Source organism: Anolis sagrei, chromosome 2, assembly GCF_037176765.1.
Source record: "Anolis sagrei isolate rAnoSag1 chromosome 2, rAnoSag1.mat, whole genome shotgun sequence".
Classification (NCBI taxonomy): Eukaryota; Metazoa; Chordata; class Lepidosauria; order Squamata; family Dactyloidae; genus Anolis; species Anolis sagrei.
The window spans coordinates 123,035,220-123,054,062 of record NC_090022.1 but is presented as its reverse complement, the minus strand read 5'-3'; the positions used below and the strand labels follow the sequence as shown (position 1 = coordinate 123,054,062).

General features: G+C 42.8%; 2 protein-coding genes across 6 annotated transcripts in view; one reads left to right on the top strand and one right to left on the bottom strand.

Annotated features, from left to right (window-relative positions):
• The window catches only part of B3GNTL1 (UDP-GlcNAc:betaGal beta-1,3-N-acetylglucosaminyltransferase like 1), a 216,208-nt gene extending 211,703 nt beyond the window's left edge, over positions 1–4,505 (top strand). For all 5 annotated transcript variants that reach the window (XM_060764529.2, XM_060764530.2, XM_060764528.2 and 2 more), the window contains one exon: positions 3,447–4,505. In XM_060764529.2, coding sequence (XP_060620512.2) covers positions 3,447–3,527 — 81 coding nt within the window. In that variant the 3' untranslated portion in view covers positions 3,528–4,505. The remainder of the gene's footprint in view (positions 1–3,446) is intronic.
• A 1,327-nt stretch (positions 4,506–5,832) lies between these two features.
• The window catches only part of TBCD (tubulin folding cofactor D), a 153,006-nt gene continuing 139,995 nt past the window's right edge, over positions 5,833–18,843 (bottom strand). The window contains exons 35-40 of the mRNA XM_060764526.2: positions 17,614–17,691; positions 14,475–14,564; positions 9,704–9,791; positions 8,798–8,907; positions 7,871–7,955; positions 5,833–6,204 (exon numbers count right to left, since the gene is read on the bottom strand). Coding sequence (XP_060620509.2) covers positions 6,196–6,204; positions 7,871–7,955; positions 8,798–8,907; positions 9,704–9,791; positions 14,475–14,564; positions 17,614–17,691 — 460 coding nt within the window. The 3' untranslated portion in view covers positions 5,833–6,195. The remainder of the gene's footprint in view (positions 6,205–7,870; positions 7,956–8,797; positions 8,908–9,703; positions 9,792–14,474; positions 14,565–17,613; positions 17,692–18,843) is intronic.

Here is an 18,843-nt window from a genome sequence, read left to right as displayed (position 1 = left end):
AAACCTCGTTGGTTTTAGTCAATCATAGCTCATGGAAAGTTGATACACAACTTAGTCTTGTCTCTGACAGAAGGCAAGTAAGGGGAAGATGGCCTAGAGATAAGGAAAAGCTGTTATGGAGATAGGACAGTCAGCTGAGGGAAGAATTGAATAGCATCTTGTAGAGCTGTGAATGATTCAGGGATTAACATTTGACCTAATTGTGCATTGCTAGGCTGAACAGGGCATAGGGTTACAGCCTGTGTTGGATGGGGTCGCACTCCCCCTGAAGACGCAGGTTTGCAGCTTGGGTGTGACCCTGGACTCATAGCTGAGCCTGGAACCCCAGGTTTCGGCGGTGACCAGGGGAGCATTTGGACAGCTAAAGCTTGTGTGCCAGCTGCGCCCGTACCTTGGGAAGTCTGACTTGGCCACGGTAGTCCACGCTCTGGTTACATCCCGTTTAGACTACTGCAACGCTCTCTACGTGGGGTTGCCTTTGAAGATGGCTCGGAAGCTCCAACTAGTCCAACGCTCGGCAGCCATGATGTTAACAGGAGCGGAACGCAGGGAGCATACAACCCCCCTGTTGTGCCAACTCCACTGGCTACCGATCTGCTACCGGGCTCAATTCAAAGTGCTGGCGTTTGCCTTTAAAGCCCTAAACAGTTCCAGCCCAAGCTACCTATCCGACCGGGCTTTGAGATCTTCCGGGGAGGCCCTGCTTTCGATCCCGCCTGCTTCTCAAGCACGGCTGGCGGGGACGAGAGATAGGGCCTTCTCGGTGGTGGCTCCTCAGCTGTGGAATGCCCTTCCTACGGACATTAGACTAGCACCATCTCTAATGGTATTCCGCAAAAAAGTGAAGACCTGGCTGTTTGAGCAGGCATTCGAATAATTAGTGCAATGATTGGTTAATGAACACTGGAATGGAACAATGGATGACGAATCCGGATCATGTTTTTGAGGATGAGACAATAATGAATGGTTATTGTAGTAATTGTTTATTAACTGTGTAATGTGTTAGATTGTTAACTGTTTTTATACTGTAGCATTGAATTTTTGCTGTTCTTGTGTGTTGTGAACCGCTGTGAGTCGCCTTCGGGCTGAGAACAGCAGTATATAAGTAAGGTAAATAAATAAATAAATAAATTTATTCTTGTTTGGAACTATCTCTGATTGATCCTGTTTGGTTTTGATATAGACCAGTTATATTTAACTTAGCAAATCCACTGGACAACTCATCATTGGTCCATGTAGGGATCAACTTAAGACCCAAGTACCAGATCCAGGGAAAGATATAGAGGGGGAATAGGCAAGGTGGATGACAGGAGCTCAAGGGATTGGCCTATGGATATGTCACAGTTTTTAATAATGGAAGGAGAGCAGAAAGGAAAGAGTCCTAGCCTCTGGTGGAAGAGAATTTGAAGCCTAGAAGTAGCCACCAAGAACTCCTTCCCAAATGGCTTGCAACAATGATGGGGATCCTTGCCAATTCCTCATTTGCTGTTTGTGTCCTTTTCAGTCTGATCTGCCTCTTCAGAACGATGACTATGGAGAATGGAGTTAAATATTGTATCATGTACAGGATGACATATGAGTTCAAGACTGAGACAACCCTGATCCAGATCTTAGTCCAGGCATGAGCATACTGGCAAACTATCCTATCTCAGGTTCTCAACTGTACTAAGAGGGGTAATAAAGGCATCTTTTTGGGAAGTTGTTGTAAGGATTAGTGACAGATAGCAGGAGAAACGTTTTGAACACTGGTAGAAGTAGTGTAAATACTAAGTATTACGTACATCCATTCTTCATACACAGAAGCAGAAGTTTCTTTGTTGTTACTAATCTAAATAATGGAGTATTGTTTGAGGCTAATCCCACTGGAAACATCAATTAAAAGAGCTCTGAAATTAAAGGCTTAAAATAAATGCTGAAGTTGACAGTGATGTCACCTGCTTTTCTTACCAACTGAAACTTGGACATGATACAAACTGTACATGATACAAACTTGGAGGGGCGGAGGGAGCTCATTATTTTATAGTACAGGATGGGTGAATAAGCATAATGTTCCTCTTTATACTACAAATAGCATTTTTAGTAATCGCTTGTAATCAGAATTAATATCCTGGCTCCTTGAAGAAAAGGCAAAAGGTACTCATCATGCAAAATCCACCAAATCACCAATGCATTGAGATGTCATCACTATTCTGTTTAGGTTGCTAGGAATACAGCGTCAATGAATGAAGAAAAATGCTCCAGTCAGGGATTAATGGATTTATTTCAAGGCAGTCCATTTACATGACTGAACAGCACCAGGATCACTTAGTTTTCACTGGCATCGGTAAACTCCATGCCTGTTGCCTTCAGTTCTTACCGCTTTTTACACGTTCAATTACAATTATTTTGATCAACATCAACACAATTTCTATTGGTTATCTCCTTGCCATTGCTCAGGCACTTGGAGCTATCAAACTGATTCGCCTTACATGTGCTCCAGCATAAAGTCTGCATTGAATCTGAAAATTGGGTTATAGTGCAATGTAGATGTCTTGGCATGTGCTTTTCCCTGTTATGCAGTTAGGAGTCTCCTGAGACATTTTGTTTAAGGGTGGAGATGAAGAGCAATATGTATTGTTCGAACTAAAGGTTTTTAAGGCTCTCAGAATTTTTGTGCTAGCACAATGTGTGTATGTTTGTTGTTGTGTGCAAGCAATTTCTGACCTATGGCGACCCTAGGGGTTTTCTTGGCAGAATTTGTTCAGAGCAGGGTTTCAACTGCAACTTGTCTAAGGTCAAGTGATGGGTTTCCAAGGCTAAGCAGGAATTTAAATCAAGTCCTTCCAGTGTACTAGCCCAACACCCAAACTACTCTAAGATGTTGACTCTCAGGTTAGAAGAGAATCAAGGGAACAATTGTTTCCAAGAGCAGATGAACAGTTTGCTTACCGATACCTGTGGTTCTTTGAGTAGTCACCTCTGCCTTCACACAAATGGGGTTTTGCACCTGTGCAGAGACTCCATTGGGGTTTCTAGAGCCAAGTAGCATGGCAGGAATCCTATCACATTCCCATAGTACCTCCCCCATCCTAACCCACCAAGCTACTATCCCCACAATTTTGAACTGATCGGGGCCGAAAAGAAATGAGGGAGAGTGGGTTCATGTGAGGTGCCTGTTAGACAGCAGAATTTATGACTGTAAGGAGTTGCTGAAAGTGGGTAATCTCTGTTTCAGTCAATTCCTTCCTCAGTAAAGCATCACCTGAGGTTAGGGGCCAGAGCATTACGGAATCCACAGTTTGATGATTTCCCCTTTTTGCTAGTGTTCTGTTCCCTAACCTGTTGACTAAGTGGGGGGCACCTGTGATAAACTAGGTCAAGCACAGAAGTACAGAGAGAATATGCAAAATAATTAGGGCTGGAGCCATCTTTAATTAACAAGGCAATCTACTTCTTCCTTCCTGCAGGATCTGACAGGTGGACAGTTTGAGGAAAATCTGAAGCTGTTGGAATTGAAAGAAGGAATGGATTATTACCATTTTAACTGAAGCACACTGGAAAATGTTTCCTTGGAAAACAGACCACAAAAACTGTATGGGTTTGATGTTTACAGAATAATAATGGCAACAACCCCTGCTTCAAGATGCCTTTTCCCTGAAAACGCAAGTTACTCTGTTTGTGGCTGAATGCATGGGCGCCCCAAGAGGGTCACAGCAGGAAGCAGAATGACAGCAAATATATAGAATATATAATCCTTGAAAAATCTCTTCTCTACTTTCCTTGTTATTGTATAGTGTGGCTTCCCAATTTTAATAAAAGGAATTGAAGGACATTGTATCTTCCTCTGGGGTGAGGAATCCTTGACCTTCAAGATGTTTTAGACTTCCAGTTCTTGGAAACCTCAGAGACCATAAATAGTGATAAGGGGTTAGGAGGACTTGCCCAAAACATCTGGAGGGCCAAAGATTTATTACTTTTGTCTTGGAGAATCAGGGAGGACCAGATCCTGCTAGTTGATCTATTATCACTTATGGTGGGGGAGGTTGAAATACTGTAGACAAGTCACCATCTTGCTCCAGATGTCCAGTGAACATTCTGCCTCCCCTTTGACATAATCAAAGCCAGTTGTTATATTTTTAATCCCATCTTATAACCAAGTCAAGGCATTTTTCAACTTTCGTCACTTTACACAATCAGTCTGGTGGTGGTGTGGCAAAGCCAATTCTCTTTGCATTATTTGTCAGAATGAAATGCAGCCCCATAAATTCCAAGTGGTGCTTTAACAACCTACAGGGAGTCAAGAAGACTCGAGGGCCGCACACTTTCCCCAGCATTGGCAGGAACAGCTGGGCTCTCCCACAAATAAAATCTGTCACGCTTTGTGATGCAACTGGTTCCTATGTAGGGGTTTAAGAAGCCCCACGTTAGAACATCCTCTGGCAGGATGAGAAGCAGGAGCTTTACAACTGGAACATAGTTTGTAATAAAGATATATAAAACCAGCCTCCATGATGCTTTTGCCTTAGGAGCAAAAGCATCCTAAGGCAAAAACTTCGTCTTCATGGAAAACTTCGTCTTCATGGAATTCACCAGGCAGTTATGGTATACTCTTCTTCTGTTGTATTGAAGTTGGCTGTGATAATGGTAAAAACTGTACATATTCTAACTAGAGCTTCCTTTTCATCAGATGGTCAAAAGGGCAGTATTGTTGTTGTTGTTCATTCGTTCAGTCGTCTCTGACTCTTCGTGACCTCATGGACCAGCCTACGCCAGAGCTCCCTGTCGGCCGTTACCACCCCCAGCTCCCTCAAGGTCAGTCCAGTCACTTCAAGGATGCCATCCATCCATCTTGCCCTTGGTCGGCCCCTCTTCCTTTTAGGGCAGTATAACATCACTAAAATGAAAAGCCTGCAAGCGGAAATCACACTGGGGCCGTACAGAAATGTATTTTACACAGTAAAAACAGCACTTCATTTATACATTTTTCTACACCTCAAAAGAAAGAGAACGGAGTACGATAGCCCCTTTTCATGGGATGCTGCGCACAACATCAAATTGTGATTTTAATGTTAGACAAATGATGGTAGCACTTTTGTTAGGACTGCAGAAAAGGGACAAGGAAAGGCAATCCAAAATTTTCACCTCCAAGCCTTTCCCACCTTGCCTTTTTTTCGTGTCAGGAGTGACTTGAGAAACTGCAAGTCACTTCTGGTGTTGAGAGAATTGGCCATCTGCAAGGACATTGCCTAGGGGACGCCTGGGTTTTTTACTATCCTGTGGGAGGCTTCTCTCATGTCGCTGCATGAGAAGCTGGAGCTGATAGACCGGAGTTCACCCCGCTCCCCGGATTCATGCTATGGCATAGCCCATTGCAAGAGTCCAGGTGAAGAATTTACATTATTTTATCAAGCTTTGTAAATGCTATTTTAATCGTGCTGACTGTTTTATTCTGCTTCTGTCATATACTGCATTTGCATCTTTTGCATGTTTTAAGAAACATGTGAGAGGATTGTATATTTTTGTAAGTACTGACATACCTACAATAAATCAAACAAGTTGTATTTCCTGTTTTTAGAGGTGGTATATTTCCAGCTTTCCAGCCAAAACCCCACCACTGCTCTAGGGCTGGGACGAGAACACTAGCAGTCCCTTTCCTGTCTTTCCCTTTCCCTTCGCCCCCTTTTCCTTTTCAAAAGCAAAGCTGCTGGAGTTGTGGCTTGGCTCTTTCTAAAGAACAGCTGACTGAGCAATGCCTAACTTGCTTTGGCAAGTACCGATTGCTTCACTAGCATGTTCTATATTTCATTGTAAACAGGACAAACAGCTCGGGAGAACAGAATAGATAAATCGTAGTTTGCACTGCCCAATAGATATTTTAATTCAATTTTGAGAAAGAAACACAAAATATCAGTGATTGGTATGCATAACAAATTTCAACGACAAGAGAAAATTATGTGTGCAAACTGCCATCTTGTGGCTACAGACATGGAAATAGTACTAACAGACTTAAGTTTAGTTAACCAAAAAAAATATCTGTTTTAAAAGAAATCCTCCATTATGCACAGAGCTTCCAAAAGCAGGCCTGTGGGGCTGTCACTTGTTCTCTTTCACCTATTCACACCCTACAGTTGCTCAGGTTGCCAAGTCAAAATCTGCTTTCTCCTTTGGATGTACAGATTTTGGGAATCTTCATTGTCAAAGTCCACGAGTTTCCAGTTATTTTTTCTGCAGAAGCCAAGCAAAAGAAAAAGAATTGTAGTTGAATTTCATGATATATTTAATAGATAGTTTGAAAATAAAAGAGAATAACCGGTTATCTACAGTTGTTTCTAGGTGGATAAAAATTAGTTATTTACAGGTTTCTATAACCCAAGTTTCCTTTTTAAAAAGCCATTTTGGTTCTAGAAGTATGTTGTAATGAATGAACTATTACTGCAATCCATAACACACTTCTCTGTTTCCAAATAAACTGTGTCTTGTGCATGGCTTCCTGAATGTCGCTGTGATTGGGCCAATGCACAGGAATGGTCCATGCATCACTGGACGCTATCCCTCGTGAAACAGCTTTTCACAATCCCAAAACAACTGGAGCTTTTAAAAATGATCTGTTTGTTTTTAAACAGCCTGATGTTTAAATCTTTCAGACCACTTTTCTTTATTAGACAAAACAATAACTCACAAGAATACATGTTTACTTGATGAAAACAAATCTAAGTCTTCCCTCACAATCGAGATCAAGAGACTCAGTAAAAGATACACAGTCTAAATTGTTTTTTTTTTCCTTGTAGGGTTTAACAAGGCATTGTGTATTTTTTATCCATATGCCCTTGTGAAATGTGAGCTCTGAGTTGGAATAGTATGGCATAGTGTCATGTAGTCCCTCTGCAAAAAACTGGTACTAGGAAACCAAACTGCTGTGAGCATTCCTCCAGTTCATGCAGAGAGAAGTCTTCAAATAAAACTGAAATACAGATGTGCCTGTCATTCTGAGATCAGAGGAGATGGTTTTCCAACCTTTTTGTTAAAAGAAAAAAGAAAATGCAGGACTCAGCAGTTAAATTTAATGGTGGCATTTTAGCTGTAATTGGTATTCCTTCATCACTTTGGTAACCTAAGGAATTTTACTGATTCCAGAGTAAAAGAAAACAGAATGACACTGGAAACAACCAGCACCAGAACCAACTTCTGGAACCAACAGTTCCAGATCTGGGGAGCCACAGGATTTCCACCCTGTTCTCACTGGAAGACTTCGTCTTCATGGAACGTCTGTATAGGCTGCAGTATTGTTAAAAATCTGGCTTTAATAAGCCATGTCTTACCTCTTCTTTTGTGTTTCCATGGTTAATTAGGAAGAAATAATTACTTAACCTTCTGTCTTTTAGTACAAATAAAGTAGAGACCTAAAAGATGCTGTGGTATCCACATTTTCCTGTAAAAATGCAGAGTGGAAATTCTGATTGCTCCTTTCCACAAAGGCCACTTTGGGAGCCAGTTACACTGCATTAATTGGTGCTCCCTGTCTAGAAGCCGAGCTCCAGAGGACTGGCAGGGTTTCAAGGAGTGGGATGGGAGGGAGGACGCCCTACAGCCCTTGCTTTCTGGCAGTGCTAAGCTTGAAAAGGAGGGCTTGAAGCATGAGGTTATAGAACTCTATATTAAGACCATAGGCTTCACTAGATTTGAGATATATCGATATCTGTAGATAAATATATCAAATATAGTGAACTCTATTTTTAAAATATAGGGTTCTTTAATGTTATGCTTCAAGCTCTCCTCTCATCCATCCATCCATCCATCCATCTCTCACATATACTGTATATACATCTATGTTGCGCTCAAGATTACTCTTCAAAATATTCATGGTGAGTTAAGGGGAACTTGTGAATATTACCTTGGTTACCAATTGTGGTTTCGGCACTTTCATTAAATCACATAAGTAGTTACGCTGCTTCCTCAGCAATGTCAGGTCTGTGTCCCTGTTTGGAGAGTGCGACATAAATTATTACACAATATTGGATTAAGAGCTTGTAGTGGGTCTCTGAATCTCTTCCATCAAGGGAAAAGAAGGGAGGGGGGCAGTTTGTTAAGTCCACAAACAACTCAAGCAGAGGAATGTCCTTGCAGCTATCTTCTAGCAGCCGGTTGCTCTGAGTTTGTCCTGCAAGCAACATCAGAAACATCTGCGTGGCAGGAGTGGCTTCCAATCCTATCTCTGTCACCTTCTCTAAGCTTAACTTCACTAAATTGTGCCTATGGGCACCAGTTCATCTTTTCTGGGGAATAAAAGACCCTAACCATGAGTTTCTGCCACTCCTCCTTGTAGGACTGCTATTTGCCCCCTTATCAGTGGCAACAGGTCCTTAAGGATCAGAGTAGTAAGAGCAGGAGAGCTGGGGAAAGGCTTTAACATATAATTTATCAGCATATTCCCTTGTCACCAAGATATTAATACATCTTTCCAAGTATAAAGGGGGCAAGGCACAAATGTTTTAAATATCTATGCAAACATAGTTCTACTTCCCTCTTATATATGTTGCCTATTGAGCTTTTTAAGCAGAGGCTGGATGGCCATCTGTCGGGAGTGCTTCAATTGGAAGAATTGGGTTGGGCTGGATAGCCCTTGGGATCTCTTCCAACTCTATGACTATACATTTAAGTTTAGATTCTTGTCAGTTTTAATTTATTTAATACCTTTTGTCTATTTCCAGTTGTGACATTCACATATATGCCCGATGTTATCTGTAGTCCCACACAGAGGACTGAATACTATCAATTGGAGAGTCAGAACAATCTTGCCTGCGGGGTTGGACTAACTCACCAGTTGGTGTCGCTCAAAATTGTCATGACCTCTTCAATAACATCGGGTTCAGCAACATCGCTGTAGGTGATCAGCATTTCATAAACCTGACTGGCTGTCGTCGTCCTAATCTAGAGACAGGAAAGGGACAGCCTTGCAGTTCCTCAAAATACACACTTTTGATAATTGCATTTTGGCAAAGCAGCACAGGAATTGCATAGGCAATGCTCTGAATTTTCTTAGTCCCGGCTAGAGCAGACCCACTCAAACCATTAGATATATCTGTGTATTACCAATGAAGAAATGATTGGAGAGTCTCATTTTAGTTTGAACTCATCAAAAAAGGGGCCAACTAACCTGCTTTTGAATTATGCAGGTTCAGAAAATAAACGTGAACTTTTAAAGAGGAACATTTTTTCTGTTTAGATAAATGGGATTAGGATAAATAATGAAAGCAATTTTCAGGAAACAAAGCGGCCAATTTATGATAAATGGAAAAAATGCAAATAGCATTTTAAATGCCCTTTAAATGAACATTTGGAAGACTCTCTAACAAGCAATAAGGACTGAAACCACTTTCAGGAAAAAGCCTGGGGAAAAAATCTGCAGCACCTTTCATTCCCAAATGGTCAGACTTTGGAAACTGTCCTTGATGGAAAAATTGTCTAAGAACCCATAGTACAAAAAGATAATTTGAAACTGTGTAGTATCTTTTTCGTCACATTTGCTTCAAACATGAACTCTCGCCATGACCTCCATCAAAATATGTGCCAACTTGGACTGAGACGCTGTAACTTGTTACTTGCTGCTAAGATTAACTGAATAGACTTTGTAACTATATATGTGTAATTAATAACATTGTCTCATAGTTGTGTTACCTAAATAAATAAAAAGAAGGATGAGAAGCCAAACATTTCCAATACTTACAACTAGAAATGGGTGACAAAGGAGGAGGAAGAGCTGAAACAGAACTTGTTTTCTCATGTCTCCTGGAAACTGGACCAGGCCACAAAAACTAGGGAAAATGAAATATATTTTTATTTCAGTTGTGTCTTTTATAATATTATCACAGAGATGCATTTTGTCACTGATTCTAAGAGGGTGATTACCCAGAAGCAGGTTTCTGTATTCCATTGATTTTGCTGCGCATTTGGAGGAAACAGGTGTGTTAAAGATTACAATCTTTGAGAAAATGTTACGTTAGTACATTTAAAAGAAGGTTATACAAAAGGAAAAGTGGCCAGGATCAAATGTGTTTATGATACTTCAACAAGGAAGAGGTTCTCTTGCACAAAACAGTGCTGTACTAAATGGGGTTTCCTAGTGGGCATTTCTGCCGATTATCAGGCCACGTATTTTGAAGGTGAGGAAATTAAATGGATGGACACTGGAGCAAAGTGTGGCAAAGCTTCCAACAGAAGTTCTTTATCACAGAATCATAGAGTTCAAAGAGACCCCATGGGCTATGTAATCCAACCAACTGCCATGCAGGAAAAGCACAATCAAAGTACCCCCGACAGATGGCATGAAGGACTGGCAAAGACTCTTCATTTTATTCAGATAATACTAAATCTCAAATTACTGAAAATTTGAGATTACATTGAAAAATGTAGCCCAAAAAGTATGCATTTAACCATCCACTTACATATATAAAAAAGACTTAAAAGATTAAAGAATATCAATATTAAAGAAAGACTCCTGAAATTCAGTGTAAAGAGAAAGGGGGGATATTAAATAAGCAGGCAGACAAACAATTATTTACAAAAATAATTGTAAGTGCTGCCTAGCCTTGCAATTGGGACGACTATGCTGTTATTTATTTATTTATTTGGGGTTCTTGTACCTCGCCCTTCTCACCCCGAAGGGGACCCAGGGCGGCTTACAGCTGCAAGGCGCACTTAGACGCCTGCTACACAAACAATCATCACAAAAATATAACAGTACAAATTCCCACAATTCAACATTATCCAATAAAATCAGTAAAATGATAAAATCAGTAAAACAATACAAACCTGGATCTTCCTCCTACCCATCAGTGTACATTAACTCAAAGATCTGTTTTTGGTTCCATTTCGACAATCCTGCCGATCTTACACATCTGATTGTCTTATTTGGTTGTCATTGTCTAATTGCCTGGTTACCCAAAGGCCTGGTTCCACAGCCATGTCTTCACCCTCCTCCTGAAGGAGAGGAGGGTTGGTGCTGTTCTGATTTCCCCCGGGAGTGAATTCCACAGGTGGGGGGCCACCACTGAGAAGGCTCTGCTTCTCGTCCCCACCAGCCTCACTTGTGAGAGTGGTGGGGTCGAGAGCAGGGCCTCCCCAGATGATCTCAAACTCCGAGGTGGGACGTAGAGGGAGATACGTTCGGACAGATACACTGGACCAGAACCGTATAGGGTTTTGTAGGTTAAGACCAGCACCTTGAATTGTGCTCGGAATTGAACTGGCAGCCAGTGGAGCTGGCACAACAGGGGGGTGGTAGGCTCCCTGTATGTCGCTCCGGTGAGCAATCTGGCTGCCGCACGCTGGACTAGTTGGAGTTTCCGAACAGTCTTCAAGGGCAACCCCACGTAGAGCGCGTTGCAGTAGTCTATCCGGGATGTAACAAGAGCGTGGACCACCGTGGCCAGATCAGACTTCCCAAGGTACGGGCGCAACTGGTGCACAAGTTTTAATTGCGCAAAAGCTCTCCCGGCCACCGCCGAGACCTGGGGTTCCAGGCTCAGCGGCGAGTCCAGGATCACTCCCAAGCTGCGAACCTGCGTCTTCAGGGGGAGTGTAACCCCATCCAGCACAGGCTGTAACCCTATACTCTGTTCGGCCTTCCGACTGACCAGTAGGACCTCTGTCTTGTCTGGATTCAATTTCAATTTGTTAGCTCTCATCCAGTCCGACACAGCAGCTAGACACCGATTCAAGGTCTGGACAGCCTCCTTGGTGACAGGCGGAAAGGAGTGACAGATCTGGACATCATCTGCATAGAGATAACACCGCAGTCCGAAACTCCGAATGATCTCCCCCAGCGGCTTCATGTAGATGTTAAACAACATTGGGGACAGAATAGATCCCTGAGGGACTCCACACGACAATGGTTGTGGAGCCGAACAGGTGTCACCCAGTAACACCTTTTGGGACCGTCCCTCAAGAAATGACTGGAGCCACTGCAAAGCAGTACCCCCAAGTCCCATTTCTGAATACCTTCTTAAGGTCCTACGGTGTGGCAATAGAGGCAGCACAAAAAACATCTTTCGCTGCCAATATTGCATCTGCGTCCCAGAAGGATACCGTGATCGACGGTATCGAAGGCTGCTGAGAGGTCCAGGAGAACTAACAGGGACACACTCCCCCTGTCCAGTTCCCTGCGCAGATCATCTACCAAGGCGACCAAGGCTGTTTCCGTTCCATGTCCCGGTCTAAAGCCAGACTGTGCCGGATCAAGATAATCAGTGTCTACCAGAAATCCCTGGAGTTGAGCTGCCACCACACGTTCCAGGACTTTGCCCAAATAGGGGAGATTGGAAACTGGCCGATAGTTGTCTAATTGAGTGGGGTCCAGTGATGGTTTTTTCAACAGCGGTTTGATAATAGCCTGTTTTAGGCTCGCTGGAATCTTGCCCTCCTGTAAGGAGGCATTAACCACCACCTTCACCCACTCTGCCAAACCCCCTCTGGCTTCTTTTATAAGCCAGGATGGACAGGGGTCTAGGATGCATGTGGTAGGCCGCACCTCTCCAAGGATCCTGTCCACATCCTCAAGCTGAACTAATTGAAAAGAATCCAACAAAACTTGACAAGCAGATGCTCTCGTTACATTCTCAGAGACCGCAGGTAAAGTGGTGTCAAAACCCGACCGAATCCGCCCAATTTTATCTGCGAAAAATCGAGCAAACGCTTCACAGCGAGCTCCAGAGCTGTCAGGGATCTCGCTTTTCGGCGGATTTAACAGACCCCTGACAACTCGAAAGAGCTCAGCTGGACGATTCTTCGCAGATGCAATATTGGCAGCGAAAGATTTTTTTGTGCTGCCTCTATTGCCACACCGTAGGACCTTAAGAAGGTATTCAGATGTGTTTGGGTTGATTTAGTCGGGTTACTGCGCCACACGCGCTCTAGCCACCTCTTCTTTCGCTTCATTGCTGCCAGCTCCTCAGTAAACCAAGAAGCCGGGTTAGCTCGGTTACTCGAGAGGGGGCGTTCCGGAGCGATTGTGTCGATTGCCCTAGTCATCTCGGTGTTCCAGTGAGAGACCAAGGCATCGACAGGGTCGCCAGTCAAGGAGGTGGGAAACTCCCCAAGAGCCATCAGGAAACCATTTGGATCCATAAGCCTCCTGGGGCGGACCATTCTAATGGGTCCACCACCCCTGCGGAGGTTAGGAGGTACAGTAAGTCTAAACCTAATCAGGTAGTGATCGGTCCATGACAATGGAGCGATGGTCAGCTCCTCCGCCCCGACACTATCACCCCATCCCTGAGTAAAGACCAAATCCAGTGTGTGTCCGGCAGTATGGGTGGGACCAGATACTAATTGGGACAGGCCCATGGTTGTCATGGCGGCCATAAAGTCCTGAGCTGCACCTGAGAGGGGGGTCTCGGCATGGACGTTGAAATCCCCCAGGACTAAAAGTCGCTGGGAGCCCAGCACCATATCCGAGACCACACCTGCTAGCTCAGGTAGGGAGACTGTCATGCAGCGGGGTGGTCGGTACACTAACAGAATCCCTATCCTGTCCCGGTCACCTAACCTGAAGCCGGCACATTCGAATGATGATGATTGCGGGATGGGGCGCCTGACCAGGGGGATAAAATCCTTGTAGACCACTGCAACTCCTCCCCCCCGCCCTCCGGGTCTTGGTTGGTGCTGCACACAATAGCCAGGTGGGCATAGTTGGGAGAGATTCACCCCTCCCCCCTCGTCTAGCCAGGTCTCCGTTATACATGTCAGATCAGCTTGTTCTTCCTGGATTAGGTCTCGGATGATGGATGTCTTTCCATTGACCGACCTGGCATTGAGCAGCACCATCCTTAACCCAGAGGGACCACCATCCTGACATCTCAGCTGTATCTTGTCAGGAGAGTCTTTTGGAATTGCCAATACATTCTTGTTATTTTCAGGCCGAATAGTTTTTTGAGTTGTGAGATGGATAATTTTTGGAATCGCCAATGTTCTATTGAAAATTTTGGGCCGGATTTGCTTACGTTTCAGATCATTACTATAATTTGGGTTTGTCGAATTCTTATTGTAAATTTTGGGCCGAAATGAGTGGTTTAGTCTCCTTTTCCCGTATCTCCCTCTACCCGTCACCACCTCTATAGTAGCCCCCCCACCTGTGAATCCAACTGCCCCGGGAGCATTTCCTCCCTGATCTTCAATTGCTATCTCAGTAGCTAACATGTAATGACAGACATTGTTATAATTGTAGTTGTAAATATCTGGGACCTGTGGGTCCCGCCCTTCAATTCTTCCTAGTCCTTCCAGTGTGCCACAGATCATAAAGTTACTTATGATTTCTATACAAAAGGAACAAATTTTCGGGATACTTGTTAAAAGCAAGTGACCACGATAGGGGAACAGAGCATACATTACTGTGGAAAGCATCCTTTCTTATATTTCTTGTGGCTTTCCCCACAAAACCATTTGTGTAACAGGACAATCTCTTTGTCAGCCCACGCACTTACACTTTTCTCCCAACTTACACTGCAATGCTGGAGCGGAGTTTCTGGACATCTTTTGATCTCCGACTCTCTTCTTTACAAAGTTTAAGTAACTTCATTGGAAATGGGTGGCTGACAAAGAAAGGGGGAGAAAACAATGGAAAACATATTGAGAACCATTTGTCTGAAATGTGTTGGGCATTACGAAAGTAGCTACTGACCATTAAGAGGTCCTTGATGTCTCCAAACAAAAGCTCCCATTAATCTAAGAAGGAGGAGCACATAGAAGAGAGAAAGTTGGCTTTGGCTGCTATTTTTGTAGTCCAGAAATCACTCAGAAATCCATCAACTACTGTTTTATATGCTCAAATTTTGTCCCACCATCTAAACAGGATCCAACATCCTCATAAATACATTTGGTAAATCGCAGGAAAGCCTTCTCAGCAGCAGACTCCCAGACTAAACTTTCCAGGTTGAGCTGCTTAAGTTGCTGACTGAAAGGTCGATGGTTTAAATCTGGGGGGTGGGGTGAGCTCCTGCTGTTAGCCCCAGCTTCTGCCAACCTAGTAGTTTGCAAACATGCAAATGTGAGATCAAAAAGTACCGCTCCTGCGGGAAGATAGCGGTGCTCCATGCAGTCATGCTGGCTACATGACCTAGGAGGCATCTACGGACAACACTGGCTCTTCAGATTAGAAATGGAGATGAGCACCACCCCCCAGAGTCAAACCTGACTAGACTTAAAGTCAAGGGAAAGCATTTACAGTACTTTTACCTTTACTAATGCTGTTAAGTGGTGTGTCCATGCTTTCACCTTTAATAATCAAATGTATTTTAAGCTACAGTATTTAGAAACATGTTTTCAAAGTACTACTGCTCCTTTTTAAATTTTAGCAAAATAAGATTGAAACTGTCTCTCATTTTAAATTACTATAAGCTGCCTTGGGTCCCACCCAGGAGAAAGGTGGGGTATAAATTCAGCCAATCAATCAAATGGTTATTACATTTGTATTACATCTGCCTAAAAAACTGTTTTTTAAAAGTCTTTTCTCTTAACAAAATCAGATCTAAATTTGAGTCTCCATGGATATCCTACAGTGAACGTTTTTTCACTGGAAAGGTGTGGAGAACGCTCTCTGTGTTACTTGTCTCCAGTCTGGTTCACTTTCTTCACAATTATGAAAAGCTATTCATAGAGTGGATGGAATTTGTTGAAGATGAATTTGGTTAATGGGTGTGCTTGTTGCTTTTCAGCACAGGACAATGGTAATATAGGGAACGAGGTGTGATTGCCAAAGGAAATGACAATGCAGGCATTCAGCGAAGAGGCCAAATGCAGCGAGCATCTGGAAAAAATTTAGTGCATGTCGACTTATGTGTAGGATTCTGCTTTTGAGATAGACCTGCTTTGCATTCTGTCATCTGCCAATTCCACAATGTTTGTAATAACTAACTCTAACCTACGGGTGATCTCAAATAGCACAGCCCCTTCCAAAGGAAATTGAGGAAATTCCTTCTCCTGTATGGGCAGCACTCCAGCAGAAACAGAATCAGTGCCGAGGGAAAAGGGATCTGTCTAAAGAGCCTGTGTGATGCAAATTGGGCACACGTGTTTCTGGAAAGGGAGCCCTTGGAAAAGGTGAGCTGCATTTTAACCAGATCAATCACTGAAACCGCAAAGGGTGGTCCTTCAATCAAGGGCAAGGCAGAGAACTCCCCGCTCCCTACTCCAATGCCCTGTGCCACTTTTAAGATTATGACGTTTAATGTGTAGGTAAAAGTCAACAGCCCATTGGTTATATTGTTATTTAGAGTCTAAAGTGGCTGATCTAACCCATGGAATAGTATGTAGTTATGTGTAATTGACAGAGAGGGGGGGATGTCTGTTTTTTGTAAAACCCTTTTAGTGAGACATTAACAGCATAAGCCACTTTCTCTCTTACTGACTCCTTCAGGAAACAACAGGGCAACTTTCTTACTTTAGAGAAGGTGTTTGCTGCTGTGCCCCCCACCCTCACCCAGTCTTATAGCACCGGAGGCCATTTGAATCCTGTCACCATTTACAATAAAAATGTAAACCAGGAAATAGGATAGATGCTGGGCAGTTTTTCTGAGATGTGGTCCAATTTATACTGGAAATGTACTGGAAGAGATTTCTTTGGGAGAGCTGATTTCTCATGGAATCCTAGAGATCCAAGGAGTCCTGGCTAAGAAATCCAGATCTAAGGGCTCTTTCAGACAGGTCCTATATCCCAGGATTCGATTGCAGATCTTCTGCTTTAAACTGGAGTATATGAGTCCCATTTAAACTGGAGTATATGAGTTCAGTATCTGGGATAAACAGAAAACCTGGGATCAGATCCTGGGATATAGGGCCTGTCTGGAAGGGCCCGAAGGTCTGCTTTCTCAATTGACCTGGTGGTGGTGCCAAAGGTCATCTTTCTGAGGAAATGGCTCAGATCCAGGCATGCATGTTGGGTCACCATACAAATATACCCATTTTTAATTATCTTCAGTTTGTGAAAAGGACACAGGATTCTGCATGATTTCTGATCCTCTACCATGCAAGAATGTAAGAAGGGACTCAGAGATCCCATTACATATAGATACTAGATAGTGCACTAATGTGATTCACATGTAGAAACAAAGAATAATCAACTGTGGCTATACTGGTCATTTAGGTCTTCCAATCTTGCAATCAGACTCTTTGGAATCACGCCAGCATTGGAAAATTTAAATCAGCATAATGCTGCTAAATCTACGGTGAACCTATTGAGGGAGATGCTGTACACTGTATGAATTGCAAAAGCCATCCCCAAGTAGTAAAATGAGATTTTCAAAACAAATGACTTTTTTAAAAAATTACCCTATTTATACCTTGCCTTTCTCTACCCCGAAGAGGACTCAAGGTGGCTTACATATAGGCAATTATTCAATGCCTTAAAACACATACAATTCCAGTAACATTAAAATTAAAATTAATACATATTAAGCATTTGGCTAAATCTTCAATGCTAAACCCTCTTTCTAAACCCTCTTAGGATCAGAAAGTTTTGGTTGGGCTCCAACATTTCCCCTGCGAGTTGCACAAATGAGGGAGAATACAACTTTGCTGCTTAACATATTTCCAGCATTTAGAACAGAAGGAATAGAACCTTACCATCACCTAATTATCACTTACTTTTCTTCATTTACAAAGATATCAAAGCAACCATTCGCCAGTATCTGGTCCAGCATTTTTAAGAGTGGTACAGATATTCTAAGTGAAGAAAACACATAAGACAATACTGAGACTCACAACATTCAAATAAAAAATCTGATTATTTTTCACTAGGCATCATACCATTCCTGTAATGTCAGCTAAGCAACTCTGACATAACCCAGGATTAACTGCATACCTCAAGAGGAAGATGGCAAAATGGAAGTCAGGTAATAGCTGTGTAATACACAAACTTGAAGGAATGATGACCCAAGAAGTAGTAATCTAGTATTTTGTTTCCATGGTAGGCAACCAGACTTCTCAGGGAAGACCACAAGTTGAAAATGAGCGCAGTACTCCCCATGCTCCCCAAACAATTATATTCAGAAGCATTTCTGTCTTGTGTACTGAAAATTGACACATTGCTTACTTCAAGTTTTGCCATGTGAATTCATGCAACAGTTCATTCTGCGCCTTTGCAAACTCATCTTTGAAAACATCAAGAACTAAACTGGTCCTTTGGAGTGAACTCTGTGCATGCTCCTGCAGCACTTCCCACCCAATTCCCCCAGTCCCAATCTGCTGCTGTGGTAAACCTGAAAGGACCAAAGATAGGCAGGGCCAGATAGAAGGGAGTAGTAGTTTGAACGGGTTTAAGAATAGCCATTTGAAGAACCATAGTTACAGATAAAATATCTTCTTTTTCTTCTTTATTTTTGTCAGATAAATGTGAGGCTTCTCAATGAGAAGACTGCCATGCTGTAACAGAAGAGAGCACAGCCTTCCCAAAGTATGCACCAGTATCAGGATGGAAGTCCATTCTTTGGTGACTTATGCACAGAAAGAGCTGTGAGAACATGGCAATTCTGAAAAAGTTCTCAATGGTATGTCAATTAGGAAGAATGGTGATTCAGTCAAGGGACTTCTGGATACATTTGGTAGTGGGCGTCATGCTGATTAGTAATACTACATACCCACTATGGCAGAATTTGGACATAACAAAAACAACATACACAACAAACAATCATGTTGCTTACCACAAAGAACATGTCCAATTGGCATGAAAGAATAAGTCTATTTTGATATCCATTGTGGCCCCAAAACATGGTTACCTTTGTCTTTGAAAGCTATGCTTTCTTAGGTGGTATTTGAAGAGCTCTCACATGGGGAGCAAATGTGGGAGGGGAGTTCTCCCACTTCCATGCAACACTG